The sequence below is a fragment of the Tinamus guttatus genome, unplaced genomic scaffold (genome assembly GCF_059628265.1).
Source record: "Tinamus guttatus ecotype Peru unplaced genomic scaffold, ASM5962826v1 Tinamus_guttatus_pri_ptg000642l, whole genome shotgun sequence".
Lineage (NCBI taxonomy): Eukaryota > Metazoa > Chordata > Aves > Tinamiformes > Tinamidae > Tinamus > Tinamus guttatus.
In genome coordinates this window covers 49,429-72,059 of record NW_028289176.1, presented here as the reverse complement: position 1 = coordinate 72,059, position 22,631 = coordinate 49,429, and the positions used below count along the sequence as shown (strand labels likewise).

General features: G+C 71.0%; 2 protein-coding genes across 2 annotated transcripts; both read right to left on the bottom strand.

Annotated features, from left to right (window-relative positions):
• Window positions 1-1,779: 1,779 nt before the first annotated feature.
• Window positions 1,780-10,015, bottom strand: IRAK1 (interleukin 1 receptor associated kinase 1). The gene is given in 20 exon segments (XM_088535682.1): window positions 1,780-1,810; window positions 1,961-2,082; window positions 2,209-2,333; window positions 2,401-2,482; window positions 2,484-2,558; window positions 3,301-3,345; window positions 3,347-3,370; window positions 3,438-3,482; window positions 3,484-3,543; window positions 3,545-3,577; window positions 3,579-3,642; window positions 4,063-4,178; window positions 5,095-5,209; window positions 5,430-5,494; window positions 6,186-6,235; window positions 6,238-6,468; window positions 6,948-7,022; window positions 7,122-7,262; window positions 8,213-8,380; window positions 9,841-10,015. Coding segments are annotated over 20 exon segments (1,842 nt in total).
• Window positions 10,016-13,202: 3,187 nt separating this feature from the next.
• Window positions 13,203-14,564, bottom strand: MECP2 (methyl-CpG binding protein 2). Its single transcript, XM_088535679.1, is given in 3 exon segments — window positions 13,203-13,568; window positions 13,570-14,242; window positions 14,325-14,564. Coding segments are annotated over 3 exon segments (1,137 nt in total). The 5' UTR covers window positions 14,423-14,564.
• Window positions 14,565-22,631: the final 8,067 nt, after the last annotated feature.

Below are 22,631 nucleotides of genomic sequence, written 5' to 3'. Positions count from 1 at the left end.
TTTCAAGTCGCTTTATGGATCACGACGCTGCCTTTTCCCAGGGCGAGTCAATAACGATCAACAGAAGCGCCTCCATTTTAACCCCCCTCCCTCCCCCCAGCCTTTCCCCCTTCGCGGTGCCCGGATGGTCGTACGCCCAAGATGGCGGCCAGACACCACCCGGTTCTAAGACCTCCCCCATCCCGCCCCCCCGTCCAGTCGCCGGATGTTCCCCCTCTCAAGATGGCGCCCTCCCACAGCGGCACCTCCCAGCTGGGTCCGCCCCCCTAACCGACCTTCCCGCCCGATTACCCGGATGTGGCTCCTTTAGCGGGAAGGATCCAAGGTGGCGGAGCAGCCGAGTACCCGGATGTGGGGAGGAGGGGTCACAAGATGGCAGCGCGCTGCTCTACGGGGCGGCGATCCAAGATGGCGCCGCCCGGTGCCCGGATGTCCCTCCTCCTTCCTCCTCCTCCGGACGCGAAGAAGATGGCGGCGCCTGGCCGAGGCGGGAAGCAAGATGTCGGGCGGCCCCGCGCGCGGCCTCGTCCCGTCCCGTCCCGTCCCGTCCCCCCCCAACCCTGCCTGCCCTCGAGCCCCCCAACTCCCACCCTGAGGAAGTGCCCGGATGCTGTGCCCCAAGATGGCGGAGGCGGTAGGTCGAGGCGGCCGCGGCTCCCCAAGATGGCGGCCACCGCGGGACCCGGATGCGGCCGCGCGCGGCGCCGCGCCGCGCCCCTGCTCTCCGCACCTGCTCGCACCGGCCGCTCGCGGCCACGAAGCGCCGCGCGAACCCGCCGCCGCCGATCGCTCCGGCCGCCGCCGCCGCGCCGAAAGGCCGAGAAGGGGCCCGCCCGCCGCACCGACTACTGGCTCTTGGGAGCCGCCATTTTGGACGCGTCTCCTCCACCCGGCACAAACATGGCGCATCCCAGAACCCGGATGGTGGCGCTTAACGGTTTTGGTCAGAACTGCGCATGCGCGCGCTGTCACCTGCGCTTCTGCGCAGGCGCCGCGCCCTCCCTGTGGCCTGTCCTGGCCCTTGGCGCATGCGCCGCGCCGCGCCTCGCCCCCGCCTCTCCGTTGGCGCATGCGCAGCGCCTCACTCGCGCCCCTCACCCCGCGCATGCGCAGCGCCTCGCTCCCGCCTCTCCTTTGGCGCGTGCGCAGTGCCTCGCCTCCGCCCCTCCCCGCGCGCACGCGCAGTGCCCTCCCCTAACGGTTTTTCTGTCCCCATTCCCGGATTTTAGCGCTTTTTAACCCGTTTTGCGCCGGGCGGCGGCGCCATCTGGGGCGGCCACAGAGTGCGGGGAAACACCTCCGTAACCATGGCAACCACCAGGCCAAAATGGGGGGAGAACCGCGCTTGAAGGAGGGCGGCCTGTGGCGGCCGGTTCCGGTCCCGGGCGCGTGACCCGGTGCGGATCCGCGCGGCCGCCGAACAACCCCCCCACGCACCCCCCTGTGCAGTGAACTGCTGTGAAAGCAGGTGAAAAACACCAAAACGCCACGAAAACGGGCGAAAAACGTCCAAACGCCACCAAAATGGTGAAAAAACGTCCAAAACGAGTTTACTGTGAGGGGGGCAACGGCATACCCAAACCTGCTGGGATTTCCCCCAAACCTGCCAACCCCCCCCCCCCCCAAAAAAAAAGGCTTTGGTTCCAGCCCCCCCACACGGAAGCGTTGGCTTCTCTAGCAGCCAGGGGGTGGGTGTCATTTGGGGGGGGGGTGTCAATTTTGTCCCCCCCCCCCCCGCCTCGTTGTTGTCCCCAGTCCCCCCCCAGGAACGAGCCCCGCTCAGGGCTCGAAGTCGTCGCTCTCCTCGGGGCTGCCGCAGAACGGGGGGACCTGCGGGATGTGGGGACGGGGGGTCAGCATATAGGGGACCCCCCATACGAACATATAGGGGACCCCCCATACGAACATATAGGGGACCCCCCCATATGTTAACGGCTGGTTTGAAAGGGGCTGCGGTGGCTCCTCACCCGGGGGGGGACCCGCGGACTCGAGGACGCCCAGCGAGTCCAGGCAGCCCTGCTCGTAGAGCGCCAGGCGCTCCATGATGCGGCGCCGCGCCGCGTTGATCACCACGGGGGGGTCCTCCCGGCCGCATCCCGGGTCCTCCCGGCCGCATCCCGGGTCCTCCTGGATGGATTTGGGGTCCTCCCGGGTGCATTCGGGGACCCCCCGGGTGCATCCGGGGTCCCCCCGGGTGGATTTGGGGACCCCCCGGGTGGATCCGGGCTCCCCCGCGGCCCCTTCCCAGCTCTCGTCGCTCTCCTCGGGCTGGTTGGGGGTCCCTTCCGCCGGCGCCCACCCCTGCAGCCGCTCCAGCTCCTCGTAGACCTGCGGGCGGCGGGTGCAGGGAAGGGGCCCGGGCGTCCGGGCGCCCCCCGCGCCCCGGGGACCCACCTGCGCCATGGGCGGGGCGGCGCTTGCCGCGCCGGTGCAGGCAGCGCGCGGCCACGCGGAGCAGCGCCGCGCTCAGCCGCGCCGGACACGGCCCCCGCGCGGGGGTCCGGGGCGGCCCCGGCGCCGCCGCCCTCCTCATCCTCCTCCTCATCCAGCAGCTCCTTCTGCGGGAATAACGGGGGGGGCAGGGGATGCTGGGGGGCTCGGGGGGTACTTGGGAGCTGGAGGGGGCACTGGGTGGGCTCGGGGGTCCCGTTAGGAGGATGGGGGGTCCCTAGAGAGGGTTGGGGGGGCTCGAAGGGCCCCCAGGGGGATGTTGGGGGAGGCTGGGGGGGCCCGAGGGAATGTTGGGGGAGCGCCCAGGGGGGTGTTGGGGGGGGTTGGGGTACCCGAGGGGATGCTGGGGGGTTTGGGGGGGCCTGGGGGAATGGTGGGGGGGGTTGGGGGGTCCCGGGGGGATATTTGGGGGGGTTTGGGGGGGGGGCAGGGGGATGTTGGAGGGTTTAGGGGGTCCCGGGGGGATGTTGGGGGAGGCTGGGGGGTCCTGGGGGGTCCTGGGGGGTTTGGGGGGACCCGGGAGGATGTTGGGGGGCTTGGGGGGGCCCGGGGGGACATTGAGTTGCCAGAGGCACCTCTGGCTGATGTTGGGGGCTCTGGGGACCCATCAGGAGGGTCTGGGTGTCCCTACGGGTGTTGGGGGGCCACAGGGTGATGGGGGGCTCAGGAGGACATTGGGTGTCTGGGGGGGTCTCAGCGGGATGGGGGGGCACAAGGGGATGCTGAGGGGCTCTGGGGTCCCTTTGGGAGGGTTTGGGGAGGCTCAGGGCCCCCGGGGGTGTTGGGGAGCTCTAGGGACCCCAGGGGGATATTGGGGTGCCCGGGGGGGGGCCGGGGGGGGGGTCTCACCAGGTATTTGGTCCGTCCGTGGGCGTCCGTTTCCATGGCCGGGCGCTCCGGTCAGCGTCTCCAGCAGCACCTGGGGGCGGGGGGGGCGTTGGGGGGGGGCCCGTCCCCAATCCCCCCCCCCGGTACCCCCAACTCACCACGCCGAAGCTGTAGGTGTCGAGGGGGGGCGCCAGGGCCCCCCCCCTGCAGGTGCTCGGGGGGCAGGTAGGCCAGGGCGCCCCGCAGGGCCCGCGACCCCCCCAGGGGAGCCGCTGCGGCCCCCGGCGCCCCCCCGCGGCGGCCCGCGGCAGCCCCAGGTCGCCGAGCCGGGCGCCGAGCCCCGAATCCAGGAGGACGTTGGAGCTGCCGGGGACGGGGGGGACCCCGCGTCAGGGGGGCGGGGGGCAGGACGGGGCGCGGGGACCCCCAACTCAGAGGGGCCGGGGGCAGACGGGGTGCGGGGACCCCCAACTCAGGGGGGCCGGGGGGCAGCTGCCCCCCTGGATCCCCATGGTGTCCCCCCGGGGTACCCGGCCCCTGTGCCCTTTTCCCCGGCCTGCCCCAAACCCCCCCTCGGGCACTGCGGGGAGCCCAAAGCCCCCCCCTGGATGCCCCAAATGCCCCCTGTTTTCCCCCAGGGTGCCCCAATGCCCCCCACATCCTCCAGAGCCCCCCCAAAATGTTCCATGGTGCCCCACATGCCCCAATCCCCCCCCAGGATACCCCGGCACCCCCCTAAAGCTCTGCAGGGACCCCCCAAAACGCCCCCCGCGCCCCCCGCACCTCTTGACGGCGCCGTGGACCAGGGCCGGGGGGTCGCGGTGCAGGAACTGGAGCGCCCGGGCCAGGCCCAGGAGCACGTGGAGCCGCTGGGCCCACGTCAGGGGGGGCTGCGGGGGGCCGGGGGGGGTCACAGCGCCCAGACCCCCCCCGGGACACCCCAAAACCTCCCCTGGGCCTCGAGGGACCCCAAAACCCCCCAGGACACCCCAAACCTCCTCTGGGCCTCGAGGGACCCCCAAAACCCCCCCCGGGACACCCCAAACCTCCCCTGGGCCTCGAGGGACCCCAAAACCCCCCAGGACACCCCAAACCTCCCCTGGGCCTCCAGGGACCCCAACACCCTCCCAGGACACCCCAAACCTCCTCTGGGCCTTGAGGGGCCCCAACAACCCCCAGGACACCCCCAAAACCTCCCCTGGGCCTCCAGGGACCCCAACACCCTCCCAGGACACCCAAACCTCCTCTGGGCCTTGAGGGGCCCCAACAACCCCCAGAACACCCCAAAACCTCCCCTGGGCCTTGAGGGACCCCAACACCCCCCCAGGACACCCCAAAACCTCCCGTGGGCCTTGAGGGGCCCCAACAACCCCCAGGACACCCCAAAACCTCCCCTGGGCATTGAGGGACCCCAACACCCCCCCAGGACACCCCAAAACCTCCCGTGGGCCTCCAGGGACCCCAACACTCTCCCAGGACCCCAAAACCTCTGGTAGGTCCTTGAGGGACCCCAAAACCCTCAAGAAGCTCCAGGGGCACCTTAAACCCCCACCAAACCTCTGCTAGGTCCTTGAGAGACCCCCCCAAAACTGTCCCAGGAAACCAGAGGGGACACCCCAAACCCTGCAGGGACACTCCCCCCACCCAGGGCACCCCCGAGCCCTCCCAGGACCCCCAGACCCTCTCCAGGTCCTTGGGGGCTCCCCACAGCCCTCCCCGGACCCCCAAACCCTCTCCAGGTCCTTGGGGGCTCCCCACAGCCCTCCCAGGACCCCCCGGTCCCCCCAGCCCCTCGTCCCCGTCCCCCCGTCCCACCTGCGTCCCCAGGCGCTGCTGCAGGGACCCGTTGGCCATGTAGACGTAGACGAGGCAGAGGTGGCCCCGCTCCGCGCACACCCCCGCCAGCTCCACGATGTTGGGGTGCCGGTACCTGGGGACCCCGACAACCTCAGCACCCCCCCAAGAGCCCCCCGTGTCCCCTGGGTGTCCCTTCACCCCACTGTGTCCCTTCCCGTGTGGCCCTGCCTCCCGCCACGTGGCCCAGGACCCCCTCATTGTCCCTAGGACCCCCCTCATTGTCCCTAGGACCCCCCTTTGTCCGCCAAGGCCCCTCTGTGTCCCCCCCCGGCCCCTCTGTGTCCCTCCAGTACCGTGACAGTTTCTCCACCTCGGTGACAAAGGTGTTGACGAGGACGCCCCAGTCGAGATCCGAGTCCTGGGGGGACAGGGAAGGACGTGGGGACGTTGGGGGACGTGTCGAGGACGCCCTAGGGACGGGGGACATGAGGACACGGGGAGGTCCCTGGTGTGGGGACATGGGGATAGGCTAAGGCACTCCAGAATGGTGACGGGGGAAAGGGACACACTGGGGTGCTCAGGAGCGGGGACAGGTGACATGGGGACATACGGGTGCTCCCAGACAGAGCCGAGGGACCCCCTGGTGATCCCAGGCTGGGGACAGGGGACACGTTGGGTGCTCCAGAACGGAGCTGTGGGGAATCCCATGAGGATGTCAGCATGGGGACACAGGGAACACAAAGGACAAGGGACCCAGGTGACCCAGGGGACACGTTGGGTGCTCCAGAATGGAGCTACGGGGATCCCATGGGGATGTCAGCCTGGGGAGAAGGGACACAAAGGACAAGGGACCCAGGGGACCCAGGGACACGAGGGAGGCTCCAGAACGGAGCTACGGGGATCCCATGGGGATGTCAGCATGGGGACACAGGGAACGCAAGGGACAAGGGACCCAGGCGACATGCTGGGTGCTCCGCAACAGAGCTGTGGGATCCCATGGGGATGTCAGCCTGGGGACAGGGGACATAGGGGACCCAGGGGACACGAGGGAGGCTCCAGAGCGGCTCCGTAGGGACCCGTGGGGACCCGGTGGGGCCGCGGGGCGGCACCTGGCGCAGGCGCTTGACCGCGTAGTCCGTGTGCCGCAGCCGGGCCCGGTGCCCTCGCCCACCTTGTGCCGCTCCGAGAAGCCGCCGGTGGCGGCCAGGAGCTCGGCCAGCGGCCACGCGAAGGGCCGGGACGGGGACGGCGGCACCGCCGGGGACGGGGACGGTGACGGTGGCACCGCCGGGGGACGCGGCGCCGCGGGGGGGCCCGGGCCCGGCCCGGGGGGCTGCGACACCAGCCCCAGGGAGCCCAGGGACCAGCACAGCGAGGACAGGGGCTGCGGGGACCCGGCGTCACTGGGGCCACCGCCGGCGCGGAACAGCCCTGAGTGACACCGGGGCACCCGAAATACCCCCAACTGCCCCCCCGGGACAGCAGGACCCCCCCAGGGCACCCCAATGTCCCCAACTGCCCCCCGGTACAGCAGGACCCCCCTAGGGCACCCCAATGCCCCCAACTGCCCCCCGGTACACCAGGACCCCCCCCCCATTGCCCCCAGGGCACCTAAACGCCCCCTGGAACCCCCCAATTGCCCCCCACCTGTCCCCAGGGCACCCTAAACACCCCCCAAATGCCCCCTGGGCACCCTAAATACCCCCCCACTGCCCCTCAATGCTCCCCAGGGACCTATAGACCCCCCCATGCTGCCCCTTAGGCACCTAAATGCCCCCCCCCCTTGCCCCAGGGCACCCCAAACACCCCCCCGCCCTCTCAATTGCCCCCATGCTGCCCCCCATCCCCCCCCCATCCCGTACCTGCTCCGGGGGGGGGCGGGGGGGCCAGGCTGGGGGTGCTGAGGAGGGCGCTGGGGGGGGGGCCGGGCAGGGGCAGCGACGGCTCTGGGGGAGGGGCGGGAATGGGGCTGTTATCCATGCGGGAATGTCCCCCCCCCCCCGAAGGATCCGGGGGGAGCCCAACCCCCCCCCCCATGGCGTTACCTGGGGGGGGCGGTTTCGGGGGGTCCCAGGCCAAGGCGGTGCCGGCGTCCGAGGGGGGGCCGGGGGGAGCCGTGGGGGGCAGCGGGAGGGGGGCCCCCGAGGGCGGGGGGGGCTGCGGCGGGGGGGCCGCGGGGGGGTCCCCTGGGGACAGAGCAGCGTCACTTAGGGGGCCGGGGGGGAATCTGGGGGGGCTGGAGGGGGCCGGGGGGGTCTGGGGGTCCCAAGGGGGGGTCTGGGGGTCCCAAGGGGGGGTCTGGGGGGGGGTCTGGGGGTCCCAAGGGGGATCTGGGGGGTCCCAAGGGGGATCTGGGGGGGGCACGGGGGGCTCCTAAGGGGGATCCTGAGAAGGTTGGAGGGGTCTGGGGGAGTCGGGGAGGGGATTGGGGGGGATCCTGGGGAAATTGGGGGGATCAAGGGGGATCCAGGGGGTCGAGAGGATCCTGAGGGGGGTGGAGAGATTGGACGGGGGGGGGGAGGATTCCAAGGGGGATGGAGGGATCGGGGAAGGAATCGGGGAGGACCAGGGGATCCCGAGGGGGGATGTCGGGATCCGGGGGGATCCCTGCGGCTCCGGGGCGGATCCCGAGGGGGATGTCGGGATCTGGGGGGCTCCCGGGCGGATCCCGGGGGGAATCGGGGGGATCCGGGGGCTCCCAGGCGGATCCCGAGGGGGATGTCGGGATCTGGGGGGATCCCTGCGGCTCTGGGGTGGATCCCAAGGGGGATGTCAGGATCTGGGGGGATCCCTGCAGGTCCGGGGCGGATCCCGAGGGGGATGTTGGGATCCGGGGGGCTCCCGGGCAGATCCCGGGGGGATTCGGGGGGATCCGGGGGGCTCCCGAGCGGATCCCGAGGGGGATGTCGGGATCCGGGGGGATCCCTGCGGCTCCCGAGCGGATCCCAAGGGGGATGTCGGGATCTGGGGGGATCCCTGCGGCTCCGGGGCGGATCCCAAGGGGGATGTCGGGATCTGGGGGATCCCAAGGACGCCCTGCAGGTCCGGGGCGGATCCTGAGGGGGATGCCGGGATCCGGGGGGCTCCCGGGCAGATCCCGGGGGGATTCGGGGGGATCCCGGCCCCGGACACTCACAGGGCGCCAGGAGGTCGTGCGGCCGCCGCAGCCCCAGGCGCCGCAGCAGGGCCAGCAGCTCCCGCAGCCGCCCGTCCCGCTGGCTCCAGCCCCACACGACGCTGCGGGTCGGGCCGGGCGCCGCGGCCGCCAGACGGAGCTCGACCTCGTCCCGCACGAGGCGCGACGCTGCCGCGGCGCCGTCACTGCCGGCGCTCCGGAGCGCCCGACCCGCTCCATCCCCGTCCATACCCGCTCCGGACCGCCCCCGACCCGCTCCATCCCCGTCCATCCCGCTCCGGACCGCTCCGACCGCCGACCCGCTTCATCCCAGTCCATCCCGCTCCGGACCGCCCCGACCCGCTCCATCCCCATCCATCCCGCTCCAGAGCGCCCCGACCCGCTCCATCCCTGTCCATCCCGCTCCGGACCGCTCCGACCCGGCCCGCTCCGACCCGCTCCATCCCCGTCCATCCCGCTCCGGAGCGCCCCGACCCGCTCCATCCCCGTCCATCCCGATCCATCCCCGTCCATCCCGCTCCGGACCGCCCCGACCCGCTTCATCCCAGTCCATCCAGTCCATCCCGCTCCGACCCGCTCCATCCCCGTCCATCCCGCTCCGGACCGCTCCGACCCGCTTCATCCCCGTCCATCCCAGTCCATCCCGCTCCGCCCCAGTCCATCCTGCTCCGGACCGCTCCAACCTGGCCCGCTCCGACCCGCTTCGTCCTGCTCCGTCCCACCCCGTCCCGCTTCATCCCCGTCCATCCCAGTCCATCCCCATCCATCCCAGTCCATCCCGCTCCGTCCTACTTCAATCCGGGCTGCTCCTAGTCCACTCCCCGTTTGTCCCAGCCCGTTCCCCAGCCACCCCAGTCATCCCCCAGTTCACCCCAGTGCATCCCGGGCTGCTCTGTGCATCCCAGTTCGGTCCAGTCCATCTTAGCTTGGTCCCAGTTCTTCCCAATCCACTCCCAATTCACCCTATTCCATTCCCAGTCCATTCCCGTTTGGTCCCCGTCCGCCCCAGGCCATCCCGGTCCATCCCACTTTGGTCCCTGCCCATCCCAGTTCACTCCAGCCGGCTCCCATGCCGTCCCAGTCCATCCCAGGCCACCCCTGTCCATCCCAGCCTGGTTCCTTTCCGCTCCAGTTTGGTCCCACTTCACCCCGGTCCATCCCGGTTTGGTTCCTGTCCATCCCGGTCTGCTCCCAGTCCAGCTCGGGTCACCCTAGTCCCATCCCAGTGCATCCCAGCGGCTCCGGCGCATCCCATTCCATGCGCCCTGCATCCCAGTCCATCCCGCAGGTCCCAGGCCCCACACCAGCGCCCTCCGGCTCCATCCCATTTTGGCTCCAGCGGGATCCCGTGCATCCCAGTCTGATCCCAGCGCCCTCTCGTCCATCCCAGTCTGATCCCAGCGCTTTTCCATCTACACCAGCGCAGCCTCGGTGTATCCCAGTCTATTCCTGCCCATCCCTGTCCCTTGCAGCCCATTTCAGTCTCATCCCAGCGTTTTCCAGTCCATCCCAGTCCACCACCATCCGCTCCCAGCGCATTCCAGCCGATCGTCATCCACCCCAGCCCATTCCCGGTATATCCCAGCCCGTCCCACTGTATCCCAGTCCATCCCAGAGTGCCCAAGTACCAAAGCGCTCCCAGTCCAAGGGGTTCAACGTGTCCATGAGCTGGTAGAAGCTGTACATAATCCAGGTGGGAAGCTCATACACGAAGGGACCTGCTCCCGATCCCGATCCCGATCCCGCCTCTGGCTCTGGTTCTGGTTCTGACCCGGGTCCGGATCCCGGTCCCGGTCCGGCCATGCCACCTCCGCGGTTCCTCCGCGGGTCACTTCCCCTTTAAGAGAGGTCGCGCTACTGCGCAGGCGCGCGCCGGCCCAGCCGCGCCGCCATCTTCGGCGTGGCGGAAGTGCCGCCTCTTCCCGCCGTCGCCCCGCTACCGGGCGGGCGCCATGTTGGATGTGGCGGAAACTGCCCCCGCCTGACCGTGCCCTCACGGAAAGGGGCGGGAGGAGAGCGCCATCTTGAACGGGCCGAGAGGATTGTGGGAAAGGGCGTGGCTTGCAGGGAGGCGGTGCCATAGAAAGGCCGTGGAAGGGGCGGGGCTGCTCCGCTGGGCGGGGCAAAAAGAAAGGGGCGGAGCCTCGAGATGGGGAGGCGGGTCTTGTGCCCTGCGATTCCTTCCCCCGTGGTGACATCATCAAGGGAATGACGTCAATGAGGAAGATGAAAGCGGAGTGATGACGTCACAGCTGCCCAGTGCCCGGGTCCCTCGGAAGCGATTCCGGATTCCCTCTGGATTCCAGGGCGGGATGGGAAATGCGGGCGGGAGCGACGCCGGATTGGATCCAGTACCAGCACAGGGAGCGAGTTCGGAACCACGCGGAGAGACTCCGGATCTTGGCATCAGGAAGCGGCACCGAGCGGAGCGACCGGAGAGGATTTCCCGGTGTGGGATCTCCCGGATCTGAGCTGGAAATCCCCTGGATTAACCGGGATCCGGCAATGGGAATCGCTGTGGGATCCACTGCTGATCTGCGCGCTGATGATCCAGAGCCGGGAATATCCACGGGGCCGCGGCGTCTCCAGCCGGGATCACCGGCCACGGGCATCTCCGCAGGGCCGCGGCAATTCCAGCTCCAGCCGCTGCCGATCCAGGAATGGGAATTTCCACAGGCTCCGGCTCCAAGCAACGATCCAGCGCCGGAACCTTCCACCTCGGACCAGCATCCCCCTCCGGAACCTTCCACGGGAACGGCTCGGCCCGTCGTCCGCACGGGAATTCCGCGGGAAGATCCCGACTCCCCATCCACGCGTCCGTCGTCACCGCTCGCTCGGGATTCCGACCGGGAACGGGGAGGAGGGCGGAGCGCCGGAGCGGGGGGTGGGGAGGGGGTGGGCGGAGCCTCTGCGGCCCTGGTCCCGCCCCCGCGTGCGGCAATGACGGCAGCCGAGCCTTGGCGTTGGGTTTTACATCCATTTATCCATTTTATAGCTCAAAATCTAGCACAGGTTACAGGGACCGACCGACCAAGAGATGCAACGAAAGCGCGGGGGGCCGGGGGGGGGACACGCGGCGAGGGGGGGTCGCCGGGTGTCCCCCCCCGCCAAAAAGAATCGACAGCCGTGGTTTTTCTTGTAAATTTATAAGGCAAACGTCTTCTGTCGTATATAGATATATAATAAATAGGTGGAGGGCGGCGCCGGGGCTCCGCGCGCGGACGGTTACATTCGCACCCACTCGCTGCCTCTCGGGGGACGTCACGGGGGGACACGCGGGGGGGGACACGCGGTCCTGCCCCCCCCTTCCCGATTTCACTTTTTTTTTTTTTGCCTTTTTTTCTATTTTTTTAGCAAAAAGGGGGGCTGGGGGGTGTCCTTGCCCCCCCCCAACGTTGTCCCTTCCCGGAGGGGGCCGGGCCCCTCCCCCACCTTTATTGCCGTGACGGGGGGGGACACGGGGGGGGGACACGGGGGGGGTGAAGGGACCCCCCAAGCAGGGAGGTCATGGGGGGGGCGCTAACAGTCGCGGGCGGGGGGGGACGGACGCGGCCCCCCCGCGGCGTGGAAGAACCTCTGGCGCCAGTGCTACTTCCCGGGCGGATATTGCTGGGACCCCCCCGCATTCCCAGGGCCGGTAAAGTGCAGGATGGGAGACCCCCCCCCGGCCTGGCCAAGGAAATGGGGAAAAACTCGAGATTTGATGATTGGGGGGGGCCGCGGGACCCCCGACATGATCCGGGACGGCCTCAGGGCGGGGGGAGGGCCAGGGAGGGCCACGGGCGCTTCCCATTGGACGGAGCCTGGATCCCCCCCCCTTCCCTGCTCGGGATTGGCTGGAGGGCGGATCCCAGCGAGTCCCTCCGGACGGGGGCGGGGCCCGATCCCGGCCCAACCCTCCCGTAGTCCCGGTTGGATGCGGAGCAGATCCCGCCCCTGTCCGGAGCCACTCGCAGCCCGCGGGGAGGCTGGACCCGCCCCCTCCAGTCCAAAGCAGCTCCGGATTGGCCGGAGGCGGAACCCCCAATCCACGGCCAATGCGGATTGGCCTCACACTAGATCCCACCCTTATCCATAGCGGCTCCGGATTGGCTCACAACCAGATCCCACCCCAATCCATAGTCACTCCGGATTGGCTGCAGAGCAGATCCCGCCCCAATCCATAGTCACTCCGGATTCGCTCGCAACCAGATCCCGCCCCAATCCGGAGCGGCTCCGGATTGGCTGCTAGACCAGATCCCGCCCCTATCCATAGTCACTCCGGATTGGCTGCTACACCAGATCCCGCCCAATCCGCAGCCGCTCCAGATCGGCTCCTGCCCTTCCCGCCGGGATCGCAGCCCCATCCCGCTGCCAAGCGCGGCACCGGATCCCAGCCAATCCGGAGCAGCACCCGATCCCCCCCCCCCCACAGGCTCCTTTCCCCATTGGCCCAGGCTGGATCCCGCTCAACGCGGCCCCTTCCCGTTGGCTCCCAGGCCCGGAGTCGCTCCGGATCCGGATCCGGCTCCGGCTCCCGCCAGGCCGGGGGGGAGGTGACACCCACAGCCCCCCCCACGCTCGGTTAGTGCAAACGGTTCCCTAGGCTAAAAACCAAAACGGGGGAAAACCCTTAAAAACAACCGCAGAGCTGGAAGAACGAGTGAGCGCCGCGGCCCCCGCGCCCCCCGCGCCCGGGACAGCAGAACGGGGGGGACGGGACCCCCCGCCTCTTCCTAGAGACAAAAGTGCAAAGTGGTTCCGGGCCCCGCGGCCGGGCGGGGGGGCCCTCGCTGTGCTTTTCCGGTACTAAAACGAGGTGGATTCGGGGGCACGAGGGGAGCCGGGACCCTCGGAGAGCTGCCTGGAGCGGAGGGGGCGAAACGGGGCGAAACGGGGCGGAATCGGGTCGGGGTGCGTGCGGCTGCCTGCGTGCGCGGGGGGGCTGCCGGGGTGTCCGTGCGTCCGTCCGTGCGTCCGTCCGTCCGTGCGCGCGTCCGCGCGCTCACAGTCAGCTGACCCGCTCGGGGACAGGCGTCCTGGTGTCGACGGGCTCGTCCCGGCCGCCGGGCCGGGGCACCGCGGCGCTGGGCGGGGGCGCGGACGAGGAGGACGAGGACGAGGAGGAGGACGAGGAGGACGAGGACGACGAGGACACAGTGTCTTTGTGCTCGGCCTCCCCGCGGAGCTTGGGGGCGGCCGCCGCCGCGTGAGTCTTAGGCGGCTCCTTGGCGCAGCCGTCGCTGGCCGCCGGCCCCCCCGGCCCCTCCGCGCAGCCCCGCACGTCCTGGGGGGGCGGCGGCGGCGGGGGGGCGGCGCTGGCGCTGTCCGGCGGCGGCGGCGGCGGCGGCGGGGGGGGGGGACGCGCGCTTGGCGCCCGCGCGCCCCTTGGGGCTGCCCTCCTTGGCGCGGCGCCCGGGGCTGCGCTGGGCGCCCTTGGGTCCCTTGGGGCTGCGCTCGGGCGCGGGCGGCGGCGCCTCGGGCACGGCGGCCTCGCGCGTCTTGCGCTTCTTGATGGGCAGCACCGTCTCCTGCACGGGCGCCGGCGCCGCCGCCGCCGCCTCCTTCTTCTTGGCCTCGCCGGGCGCCGCGGCCGCCGCGGCCGCCGCCGCCGTCACGGCGCCGGCCCCGCCGCCCGGCTTGCGGCCGCGCTTCTTGGGCACGGCCTGGCTGTCCGGCTCCGCTTTCCGCTTGCGGCCCGGCCGCTTGGCGGCGGCGGCGGCGGCGCCCGGCGCGCCCGCGGCGCCCGCCTGGAAGGGCATCTTGACGAGCAGCTTGCCGGAGCTCTTCTCCAGGACGCGCTTGACCGCGACGCCCTCGGCGGCCGCGCGGGGCCGGGCGCCGCCGCTGCCCTTGGGCCGCCCGCGCCCGCGGCCGCTGCCGGGGCCCTTGGGCGCCTTGGGCTTCTTGGGCGGCCGCTGCTCCCGCCGCGAGGGGCTGCCCCGGCCCGTCACCGTGAAGTCGAAATCGTTGGGGTCCAGGGAGGTGTCTCCTACCTTTTCGAAGTAGGCGATCAGCTCCACCTTGGAGCGGAAGGCTTTTCCCTGCGGGCTGCGGGGGGAAAGGGAGCGCGTTGGGAAGGCGGCGCCGCGGCGGAGGCTCCGCGCGCGGCGGCGCCGCCGGCCCCACTCACTTGATCAGGTAGACGTCGTATTTGCCGGCCGAGCGGCCCGACTTGCGCTGCTTGAGCTTGCGGGTCCAGCCCTCGGGCAGCGTGGGGTCGTCGTACATGGGCCCGCGGTCGCGGATGATGGAGCGGCGCTGCTTGGGCGACGCCGACGCCTCCGGCGGCGCCGCGGCCGCCCCGGCGCCCTCGGAGCTCTCGGCCTTCCCGGCCTCGGCCGGCTCGGCCGCCGCCTGCGCCACCTCCGGCGCCTTCTCCTCCCTCCGCTCCTTCTTCGGCTTCTTGGCCTTGGGCGGCCGCTCCTTGAGCGCCTCGAGATTCTCCTCGGCTTTCTCTTCCCTGCGGAAAGGAGAGGGCCGTGAGCGCCGGGGCGGGAACGGAGCGGGAACGGAGCACGTGGAGCGGGAACGGAGCAGGAACGGAGCACGTGGAGCGGGAACGGAGCGGGACACGGAGCGGGACACGGAGCGGGACACGGAGCACGTGGAGCGGGAACGGAGCGGGACACGGAGCGGGAACGGAGCACGTGGAGCGGGAACAGAGCGGGAACGGAGCGGGACACGGAGCGGGAACGGAGCAGGACATGGGAACGGAGCAGGACGGGGGAACGGAGTGCACAGAGCGGGAACAGAGCGGGACACGGGAACAGAGCGCGCGGAGCAGGACACGGAGCGGGAGATGGGAACGGAGCGTGTGGAGCAGGACACAGAGTGGGACGCGGGAACGGAGTACACAGAGCGGGACACGGAGCGGGACGCAGGAACGGAGCGCATGGAGCAGGAACGGAGCGCATGGAGCGGGACACGGAGCAGGATGTGGGAATGGAGCGTGCGGAGCGGGACGCAGAGCGGGACACGGAGTGGGATGCAGGAATGGAGCGTGTGGAGCGGGAACAGAGCGGGACGCAGAGCGGGACACGGGAATGGAGCGGGGAGAGGCCGGCGCTCCGGGGACGCTCCGACGGGCCGGCGGCTCCGGCGTTCCCGAGACGGACCGGCGCGCGTGCGGCTAAATTTAGCAGGCGGGGGGGCCGCGGGCGCCCCCGCGGAGCCGGCGGATCCGGCGGGAAGCGGCGGATCCGGCGGGACGCGCGGCAGGGCCGGGATCGCCGCTCCCGGCCGGCACACGGTGGCGCTCGGGCCCCGCGGCGGCCGCTCCGGAGCCTCCGGATCCTTCTCCATCCGGGCGCCGGCGGATCCCCGGAGCCGGGGCGGCCTTCCCGGGATCCGCTGGGATCTTTCCCCTCGGGAAGCCGTATCCCAAAGCGGTGCCGGAGCGCGGGACGGAGCGGGATGCGGCCGCCGTGCGCTCGCTCTGCCGCCGGATTAAGCGGGATTTGAGTTAAACCGTGAACCGGACGGGATGGGACGGGAACGCCGCGCTCCGGGCCGCGCTCCGCGAATCCCGCGGAGAATCCGGCGGGAAGAGGGGCTGGAACCCCCGAACGGCGCCGTCGGGACGCGACCCGGGAGCGACGGGCGGCTCCGGCCTCCTTCCCGCCGGGTTCATCCGTCGGACGCCGCGATCGGAGCGCAGGGATTAAACGGTCCCGTTTTCCCGGCTCCGGCGGCGCCGGCCTCCCCCGGCTCCGCTGCTCCAAGAACGGCCCCTGTGTCCGGACGAGGCCGGCGGGAATCGGGAGGCCGGGAGGGGGGAGGCGGGAAGCGGAGCCGACGGCGCGGGAAACGGGAGCCACGTGCGGGATTTGGGAATCCTGCGGGGCCGGGTGCGCTTTGGGGTGAAAACGGCTGGTTTTGGTGCACGGGAGGGTCCCGGCAACGTCCCGGCAGGAATATCATCCGGGGGGGAAACGAGGCCGGCCGGGGAGCCGCCGCCGTCCGGATCCGCTCGGTGTCGGGAACGGCGGCGCCGTCGGGAGCCGCGGCCGGATCCCGCTCCGCAGGCCGGATCCCGGCTCTCCGCGGATTCTCCTGCCGGCAATTCCCAGCGCGGGAAGGCGGGAGAAGGTCGGATTTCCCGATCCTCGATTGGGAAAACAACAGCACGGTAACGAGCTCCGGCAGGATCCGCTCGCGCCGACGGTTTTCCCCTTCGGAGCGGCCCCCCCGGCGGCGCCTCCGGTTTCAGGAACGACCTCCCGCCCCGGCCAATCCGGGCACGGAGCCGGGGGCTCCTCGGGAAGCGGCAACGGAACCGACCCCGGCAAACGCGTCGGAGCCGCGCTCGGAACGGCGCTCCGGAGCGGGACGCGGCCCCGGCACCGCTGCGGACGCGGGAAGCGACTCCGGGGCCGGGCGGAGACGTCGGAGCCGCCGGCTCCCAGCGGGAACACCGGGAGATGCCGGCAGCGCCGGGGGAGACGTCGGGGCCATCCAAAGGGCTCGGGACAAGCGGCGAATTCCAACGGCGGCGAATTCCGACGGCAGCAAATTCCAACGGCAGCAACGGGAACGTCGGGCGCAAAGACGCGGCCGTTGGAGCAGGACGACGTCGAAGGCGTCGGCGGGAGCGGGATGCTCCGGACCACGACGGAATGGCCGGAACGAGCGGGATATTCCGGACCACGACGGAATGGCCGGAACGAGCGGGACGTCGGCAACGGGCTCGGAGCAAGGCCGGAATTCCGGGCCCATGGAAACGCTCGGCGTGAGCGGGGATTTTCCAGGCCACGTTCACACGAACGGCCACGGCGAAATGGCCGGAGCGAGCGGGAAATTCGGAGCCGCGTGGAAATGGCCGGAGCGAGCGGGAAGTTTCGGTCCCTGGTTGATCCCGGATATTTTGGGCCGCGTCGAAGGCGTCCGCGAAAACGCGACGTTTTGGGCCATGCGGGAACGTCCGGCGGGAACGTCCGGCGGGAACGCGGCATTTTGGGCCGCGTCGGAGGCGTCGGCGTGAGGAGGAATTCCAGGATGCGCCAAAACGTTTGGCACAAACAGGAAATTTGGGAGCACGTCGAAACCATCGGCACGAACGGGAAATTTGGGATCACGTCGAAATCATCGGCACGAGCGGGAAATTCGGGATCATGTTGAAACCATCGGCACGAACGGAAAATTTGGGATCACGTCAAAATCATCGGCACGAGCGGGAAATTTGGGATCACGCCGAAACTATTGGCATGAACGGGAAATTTGGGACTACGTCGAAATCACCAGAATGAGCGGGAAATTCGGGACCGCGTCGAAACCATTGGCGGGAACGGAAAATTTGGGATCACGTCGAAACCATTGGCGGGAACGGAAAATTTGGGATCACGTCGAAACTTCCAGAATGAGCGGGAAATTCGGGACCGCGTCAAAATCGTCGGCGTGAGAGGGAAATTCGGGACCGTGCGGGAACCGTCGTCGTGAGTTGGGAATTCGGGAGCGCGTCGACAGCGTCGGGACCGCGTTTTGGGCCCAACAAAATGTCCGGAGCGAGAGGGGAATTTTGGTCCCTGCCGAAACGCCCGGAGGGAGCCGGGAATTCGGGAGGCTGTTGAAACGGCCGGAACACGGCGGGAATTTTTGGCCCCGTGGAAATGAGCGGAGCGCCGGGGAACCGGGGCCCGCGGGGAAACGTCCGGAGCGAGGGGGGATTTCGGCCGGTCCCGGAATTCCCGCCCGGAGCGGGCGCGCGGCCCCGGAATTCCCGCCCGGAGCGGCGCACGCGGCCCCGCGCGGAGGCGTCGAGCGGACGGCGACGCCCGGGGGGGGGGCACGGGGACCCCCCGGGTCTCGGGGCCCGCACGGGGGGTCCCCGCTGGCCCCGCCCCCTCCGCTCGTCCCCGTCCGTTGGTGGCGCCGGGGCGGGACGGGGGGGGGGGACCGTTAGTGACGCACTCGCGCCCCCCCCCGCGCAGGGGAACGTGGGGCGGGGGGGGGGTCTCCCGCGCGCGGGAAAACATCCCCGGGCCCCCCCCCCGCGCGCGACCGGCGCACGCGCCCCCCGCGCGGGGGGGGGCGGGGTGGGCGCGCGCGCGCGCGCACGGGAGGGCGGGGGGGGAGGCGCGCGATGGTCGCGCCCGCCGCTCCGCTCCGCTCCCCCCCCCGCCCCGCTCACACCCCCCCCCGCCGCAGGGGGGGCGAGTGGTGCCGTCCCCCCCCCGCCCCCCCGGCCGCTCGCCGCCGCCCCCCCGCCGCCGCCCTCCCTCGCGCCCTCCTCCTCCCGCCCCCCCGCGCCGGCAGGTCACTCACAATCTCTCCTCGTCGCCGCTCGGCGCCGCCGCCATTTTCTTCGCAGCGAAGAAACCCGCGGGGGGGAAGGGGGGGGGAAGAGAGGGGGGGGCGGGGGGGAAAGGGAGGGAGGGAGGGAGCGTGTGGATGGGGGGGGGCCCAAACCGAGCCGGAGAGGAAACCCGGAGCGGCCCGCGCCCCGCCCCGCGCGCGCGCCCATTGGCCCCGCCGCCCGCCGCTCACGCCGGCGGCGCGCGCTCATTGGCTCGCGCGGCTTCCCCCCGGGGCGGGGCCGGCGCGCTGGCGGCGGCCGTTGGAATTGGCGGGAAGCGCTGTCAGTTACGGCGTTCCAAAGGGGGCGGCGCCGCAGAAGCGCGCGCGGCGCCTCATTGGGCCGCCGCCGGGACGCCGCCCCCCCATTGGCCGCCGCCGCCGCCCGTCACGGCCACGACAAGGGGGCGGGGCGGCGGCCGCCCCTCCGGGGCTGTGGAAGGGGTTTGAAATTTAACGGCTTTAACGGTCTCTCCGTCAAGCGCCGCGCGCGCGCGCTCGCCGCGGGCGCCGCCCTGCGCCCTTCCTTCCGCGCCGCGGCCGCCGCCACGCCCCCCCGCGGACCGAGGGGCTCCCGGCGCTACCGCCCGTTAACGGATCCCCCTTCCGAACCGAGGGGCTCGCGGGCCGCCCGTTAACGGATCCCCCCCGCGGACCGAGGGGCTCCCGGCGCTACCGCCCGTTAACGGATCCCCCTTCCGAACCGAGGGGCTCCCGGGCCGCCCGTTAACGGATCCCCCCGTCCGAACCGAGGGGCTCCCGCTGCTCCCCGTTAACGGATCCCCCCGTCCGAACCGAGGGGCTCCCGGGCCGCCCGTTAACGGATCCCCTTTCCGAACCGAGGAGCTCCCGGGCCGCCCGTTAACGGATCCCCCCGTCCGAACCGAGGGGCTCCCGCTGCTCCCCGTTAACGGATCCCCCCGTCCGAACCGAGGGGCTCCCGGGCCGCCCGTTAACGGATCCCCTTTCCGAACCGAGGAGCTCCCGGGCCGCCCGTTAACGGATCCCCCCTGCGAACCGAGGGGCTCCCGCTGCGCCCTGTTAACGGCCCCCCCTCCCGGTCGGGCTCCCCCCGGCGTCACCCCCGCGCTCCCGGGGGCTCCTTCAGCTGCTCCCCGTTAACGGCCCCCCCTCCCAGTCCGGCTCCCCCCGCCGTCACCCCCGCGCTCCCGGCGGGTCCCCGGTTCCCGTTCCCGGTTCCCCCGCGGTCCCCGGTTGCCTCGTGGCTCCCTCCGCTGTCCCCCGCTGTCCCCGTCCCGCTCCCCGGGGCCAGGTCACCTCGGCCGCCCCCGGTAACGTTTCCCCTCACGGCGGCACCGCGGGCGCCCTCAGCGTCCCCCACTGGGGGTCCCCGGTGCCCCGATGTCCCCCGGCCCCATCGCGGCCCCGGGGCCGCTCCCGGCCGCGCCGAGGGCGCCCCCTGCTGCCCGGAGGAGGCCCCGGCCCGCGCGGGAGCGAACGGGGCCCGGCGGCCCCGGGGAGGCCCCGGGCGGGCGCGGGAGCCGGGGTCGGGAAGGGACCGGGTCGGGAACGACCAGGGGAGCCCGGGACCCTCCGGCTCCTCTTCGGGAATGACGAGGGGAGCCCGGGAACCCGGAGCCGGCCGGGTCCGTGTTGGGAATGACGAGGGGAGCCCGGGACCCTCCGGTTCCGCATCGGGAACGACCAGGGGAGCCCGGGAGCTCGGAGCCGGCCAGGACCGGGTCGGGAATGATGAGGGGAGCCCGGGACCCTCCGTTTCCGCATCGGGAATGACCAGGGGAGCCCGGAGCCGGCCGGCTGCGTGTTGGGAATGACGAGGGGAGCCTGAGTCCGTCTGGCTCCGCATTGGGAATGACGAGGGGAGCCTGGAGCCAGCTGGGTCCGCGTTGGGAATGATGAGGGGAGCCCGGGAATCCGGGAGCCCGCGGCTCGGGAAGGCCCCGTGCTGGGAAGGGCGGCCGGGACCGGGTCGGGAATGACCAGGGGAGTCCGGAGCCACCCGGCTGCACATCGGGAATGACGAGGGGAGCCCGGAGCCAGCTGGGTCCATGTTGGGAATGACGAGGGGAGCCCGAGAACCCAGAGCCATCCGGCTGCGTCGGGAATGACGAGCGGAGCCCGGAGCTGTCCGGCTGTGTGTTGGGAATGACGAGCGGAGCCCGGGCCCCTCTGGCTCCGTGTCGGGAATGACGAGCGGAGCCTGGATGCCCAGGTCCCTCCGGCTCCGGGTTGGGAATGGCGCCGGCAGCGCCCGGACACTCGGATCCCTCCGGACCCCCCGGTCCCGGTGCCCCCCCGCTGGCTCCAGGGGATGAAGGGGCTTTTCCGGGCCCGGAGCGGCTCCCGCGCTAATCCCGGATCACGGCCCCCCCGGCCGCGCCGTGGGGCAGGGGGGTCCGCGCGCCCCCCAGCCGTGGGGCCGCCGCGGCCCTGGCACCTCCGGTCCCGATTTAGCCCTAATCCCGGCGGGAAGAGATCGGCCCTTAACACCGGGATTAAGGGACACTGCGGGGGGGCGCGGGGGGGCCGGCAAGGCATGCTGGGTAATGTAGTCCCCATGGGGTGGCCGCGGGGGGGGCACAGCCTGGGGGGGCTGCAGGGGTTGGGGTGCGTGGGGGGCAGGAGGGGGGGTTTGGGGGGTACGGGGGTGGGGGGCAACAGGATGGGGCAGTTTGGGGGGTTATGGGGTTGGGGGGCAACAGGATGGGGCAGTTTGGGGGTGTCTATAGGATGGGGCGGTTTGGGGGTGTCTATAGGATGGGGCGGTTTGGGGGGTTATGGGGTTGGGGGGCAATAGGATGGGGCGGTTTGGGGGTGTCTATAGGATGGGGCGGTTTGGGGGGGTTATGGGGTTGGGGGGCAATAGGATGGGGTGGTTTGGGGGTGTCTATAGGATGGGGCGGTTTGGGGGTTTGGGTGCCGGGAGGGGGACACTTGGGGACAGAGGCGGTTTTGGGGTCCCCATCGCGTCCCGCAGGCCCCGCCCCCCGTGACGATGCCGACGACGATGATGATGATGATGATGATGATGATGATGATGGCGGTGCCGGGGGCTCCCGCTGCCCCCTGATCCCGCGGGGCTAATCAGGGCTCGGGCGCATTAGGGGCCCCCAAAGCGGCTTGGCGGGCGCCTAAGCCCCCGCGCGCGCGGCTAAGCCGGGCTCAGCCGCAGCCGGAGCCGCGCGGGCGCCTGAGCCCGATTAGGGCCGGGCCCCCCGCGCCCATAAAGGGGCCGCGCGGAGCCCCCCGGCCCGGCCGGCCCCTCCGCGCGCCCCGTCCTGCGGTTCCGGCCCCTCCGCGCGCCGGCCCGGTCCAGCCCGGATCCAGCCCGGATCCATCCCGGATCCATCCCTCCATCTATCCCTCCATCTATCCCTCCATCTATCCCTCCATCTATCCACCTCCGTCTTCGCATCCTCTCCATCTGCTCCTATATCTGCCCATCTCCGTGTCCGTCTGTCCATCCCCGCTCTCTCCGTCTCCGTCTTCCCATCCCTTCTCTCCATTCCTTTATCCATCCGTCTCCACGTCTGTCCGTCCATCCCTGCTCTATCCACCTCCATCTTCCCAACCCATCCCCATCTATCTGTTCCTATATCCATTCATCTGTGTCTGTGTCTGTCCTTCCATTCCTGCTTGATCCATCTCTTCCCTCCGTGTGCATATCCATCTGCCCGTCTCCGTGTCTGTCCCTCCATCTCTGCTCCATCCATCCATCCCTCCATCCCTGTATCCGTGTGCCTGTCTCCGTGTCTGTCCCTCCATCTATCCATCCATCCCCCTGTCCCCGTGCACCCGTCTCCGTCTCCATCTCTGCTCCATCCATCCCCCCGTTCCCATATCCGTGTGCCTGTCTCCGTGTCTGTCCCTCCATCCCTCCATCCATCCCTTCCCTCCGTCCCCGTGCACCCGTCTCCGTCTCCATCTCTGTCCATCCCTGCTCCATCCATCCCTCCATCCCCGTCCCCGTGCACCTGTCTCCGTCTCCATCCCTGCTCCATCCATCCCCCGTTCCCGTATCCGTCCGCCCGTCTCCGTCTCCATCCCTCCATCCCTGCTCCATCCATCCCCGTTCCCGTATCCGTCCGCCCGTCTCCGTCTCCATCTCTGTCCATCCCTGCTCCATCCATCCCTGTTCCCGTATCCGTCCGCCCGTGTCCGTCTC